At 44.9% G+C, this 3,183-nt stretch overlaps 1 protein-coding gene across 1 annotated transcript in view; it reads right to left on the reverse strand.

Annotated features, from left to right (window-relative positions):
• Positions 1-3,183, reverse strand: part of MYOCD (myocardin) — a 96,265-nt gene that overhangs the window by 6,186 nt on the left and 86,896 nt on the right. The window contains exon 12 of the mRNA XM_011933291.1: positions 942-1,085. Within this exon, the coding sequence (XP_011788681.1) occupies positions 942-1,085 (144 nt within the window). The remainder of the gene's footprint in view (positions 1-941; positions 1,086-3,183) is intronic.

Here is a 3,183-nt window from a genome sequence, read left to right on the forward strand (position 1 = left end):
AAAAAAAAAAAAAAAAAAAATGAACCCAGGAATTTCCAGAGAAATCTATCCCACAGGTCATTTATTCCAAACGGGTTATTTTGCAGAGAGCTGGAGGCATTGCTGGGGTCTCTTATGAACCAGCTTTGTTGATTATGAGTGTGTTCTCCTGTGGAGTGCCTGGCCCACGTCAGGGTCTCTGCCCCTTCCCTGACTTGTGGTATGTGGCACTTTTATGTCATGCTTATGTTGTTTGTCTCCTTCCTGCCACCTCTTCTTTGCCCCCTGAGACTCTCCATACCCTGAATCCTTCATACCCCTGACTTCTTCCACCAGCTGAAGGGTGACGTCTCTTCCTTTTCCATAAAGATACTGCACTATGACCCCTGCTTTGAGCATCTCTCTAATCCTGTCCAGGGATCTGTGTCCCTCTCTCTTCCTCCAACATGTTTCCCACACACCCTGATCCCAATCTTTAACTTCACAGAAATTGGTTAATTGTTCACGTTGTTTTGCAAACAGATTATGGCCGTTTTAGTCATCACGATTTCTGGGATGACCCCAGGAAATGACCCCCTGGGAAAACTTCTAACTCATATTTGTACATCCTTTTACATGCACTTGGAGTGGACTTGTTTCTCTCTAAAACGAAACTGACTTCTGCCTTTAAAGGGAACTTCATTATTGCTCACTTTGGAGGACCTTTCCAGCCCTTTATAATCAATCTGTCCCTCCCTCCCACCAGCATTTAATGTTGTAAGCATAGATCAGTCATTATTAACCTATATTGTTCTTTGTTTTTTTATTTTATTTATTTATTTTTTGAGACGGAGTCTCGCTCTGTCACCCCGGCTGGAGTGCAGTGGTGTGATCTCGGCTCATTGCAACCTCTGCCTCATGGGTTACAGAAGAGAGAAGAGGCAAAGTGAATCCCATGTTGAAGCCTTTTTTCAGGTGCCTACCTTTTGCTGTACACATGGGCTTTTGGGACAAGGGTTGCCCCCAGCACCGTGACTGCTGTCTGCTTGGGCTCCAGAGAAGGGTGGGTGGAGGCTGGAAGAACGGGGAGAGAAGCTTGGAGGATGGCCATCGTGAGCTCCTGAGTTCTGTAAAGGAAGAAGTGACAAATTACATGACCAGCACCAGCTTAATTGAGTGTGACCTTGGCTGACAATTCTGGTTCCTGCCCTGTGTCCCCTGGTGTCATCTTTATAAACCTTCCTAAATTCCATTACCAGATGAACTTGCCTAAAATCTGGCTTTTTAGACGTCACCTGCTGCTAAAAAACTTCCAGTGGCTCCAGATATCCACATCATAAGATTTCCACTTTCAACCCAGATGGGTGTTCGAGACTCTACAGTTTGGTGCTATTTACTTCTGCAAGCTTAAGTTCTACTATTCCCACCACGGACCTCCAGCAGCATGGCCCGTACATTCCATCTCCCTACCCTGTCCTTTTCCTGGCCCTCTACTTTTTAACATGACACTTCCTGTCAAGTCCAACCCCTTCACAAAAGCTTCCTGGACCTTTCCAGCCCTCTATAATCAATCTGTCCCTCCCTCCCACAAGCATTTAATGTTGTAAGCATAGATCAGTCATTGTTAACCTATATTGTTCTTTTTTTTTATTTTATTCATTTTTTTTTAGATGGAGTCTCGCTCTGTCGCCTGGGCTGGAGTGCAGTGGTGCAATCTCGGTTCACTGCAACCTCTGCCTCCCGGGTTCAAGCTATTCTCCTGCCTCAGCCTCCTGAGTAGCTGGGACTACAGGTGCATGCCACCACGCCCGGCTAGTTTTTGTACTTTTAGTAGAGATGGAGTTTCACCATATTGGTCATATTGGTCAGGCTGGTCTCTATCTCCTGACCTCATGATCCACCCACCTCAGCCTCCCAAAGTGCTAGGATTGCAGTCATGAACCACCGCGCCTGGCCTAATTTCTGTATTTTTAGTAGAGATGAGGTTTCACCATATTGACCAAGCTGGTCTTGAACTCCTGACCTTGTGATCCACCTGCTCAGCTTCCCAAAGTGCTGGGATTACAGGCATGAGCCACTGTGCCTGGCCTAATTTTTGTATTTTTAGTAGAGATGAGGTGTCACTGTGTTGGCCAGGCTGGTCTTGAACTCTTGACCTTGTCATCCGCCCACCTCGGCCTCCCAAAGTGCTAGGGTTACAGGTGTGAGCCACCGCACCCGGCCTGTTCTTTATCATTTTATCATGAAATTTTTAATGTCTTCAAAGAGTCTTTGTGAACCATAAATCACTGTACAATGTTAACAGCCATATCGTCAGTACTGAAAAGTTTGGTCCAGAGCTGTGTCTCAAGAGCTATTTTTACTTTTGTTTCCCAGGACACTACACACTCAATAAATGTTTGTTAATTATGACAATAATTTATTTAGGTCCTAATTTCTCCCAGAGTGCCCCTCAGGGGTAGACATCATTCATTGGAATGCATGGTTCCTGTAGGTTTGTAAAAATTAATTCCCATTACCTTTTGCCACCCTTCACACTCTTGGGGTGGAGATATTCCCCTTGAATAAGGCATGCACTTAGAATTAGCAGATCTTGGGTTCCTGTGATCCTGGGTAACTAATTTAAGCTCTCTGAGCCTCATTTTCTTCAATGACAAATAAGGAAGAATACATTGGAGCTCATAGGGTTCTTGTGACAATAACTGAGATTACTCACAGACATGTCTCTTAATGCTTGGCACTTAGCAGGTATTCAATCAATGTGAGTTTTCATCTGATTCCTTTTCTAATAATGTTGATTTCAGAACCTTCTGAAAATGTAACCTTTCTCAACTTGACTTATACAGGCTTTCCTAGTAATTCCTCAGCTCATGAGCATAAAAGTCTTTGTCAGTTTGCCTAGTCTTTGAATTAGTGAGTCTCCTAAGCCATCTCCTATGACCACTCCCATTCTGCTCCAGCCACTGGCCCTCTTTCTGATCCTTAACAGTCCCTACAAGCTCCAACCTCAGGACCTCTGCATGTGCTATTTCTCCTTTGCCTTCAATGCCTTCATCCCACATATCCACAACATTTTCTTTTTACTGCTTTCAAGGTTTTGCTAAATGTCCCTGGCCCTTCTAATTAGAGTTGCAAATTTCCAGCTGGGCGTGGTGGCTCACGCCTGTAATCCCAGCACTTTGGGAGGCCAAGGCGGGCAGATCATGAGGTCAGGAGTTTGAGACC

The sequence above is a fragment of the Colobus angolensis genome, unplaced genomic scaffold (assembly GCF_000951035.1).
Source record: "Colobus angolensis palliatus isolate OR3802 unplaced genomic scaffold, Cang.pa_1.0 Scaffold125, whole genome shotgun sequence".
In the NCBI taxonomy this organism is placed as follows: domain Eukaryota; kingdom Metazoa; phylum Chordata; class Mammalia; order Primates; family Cercopithecidae; genus Colobus; species Colobus angolensis.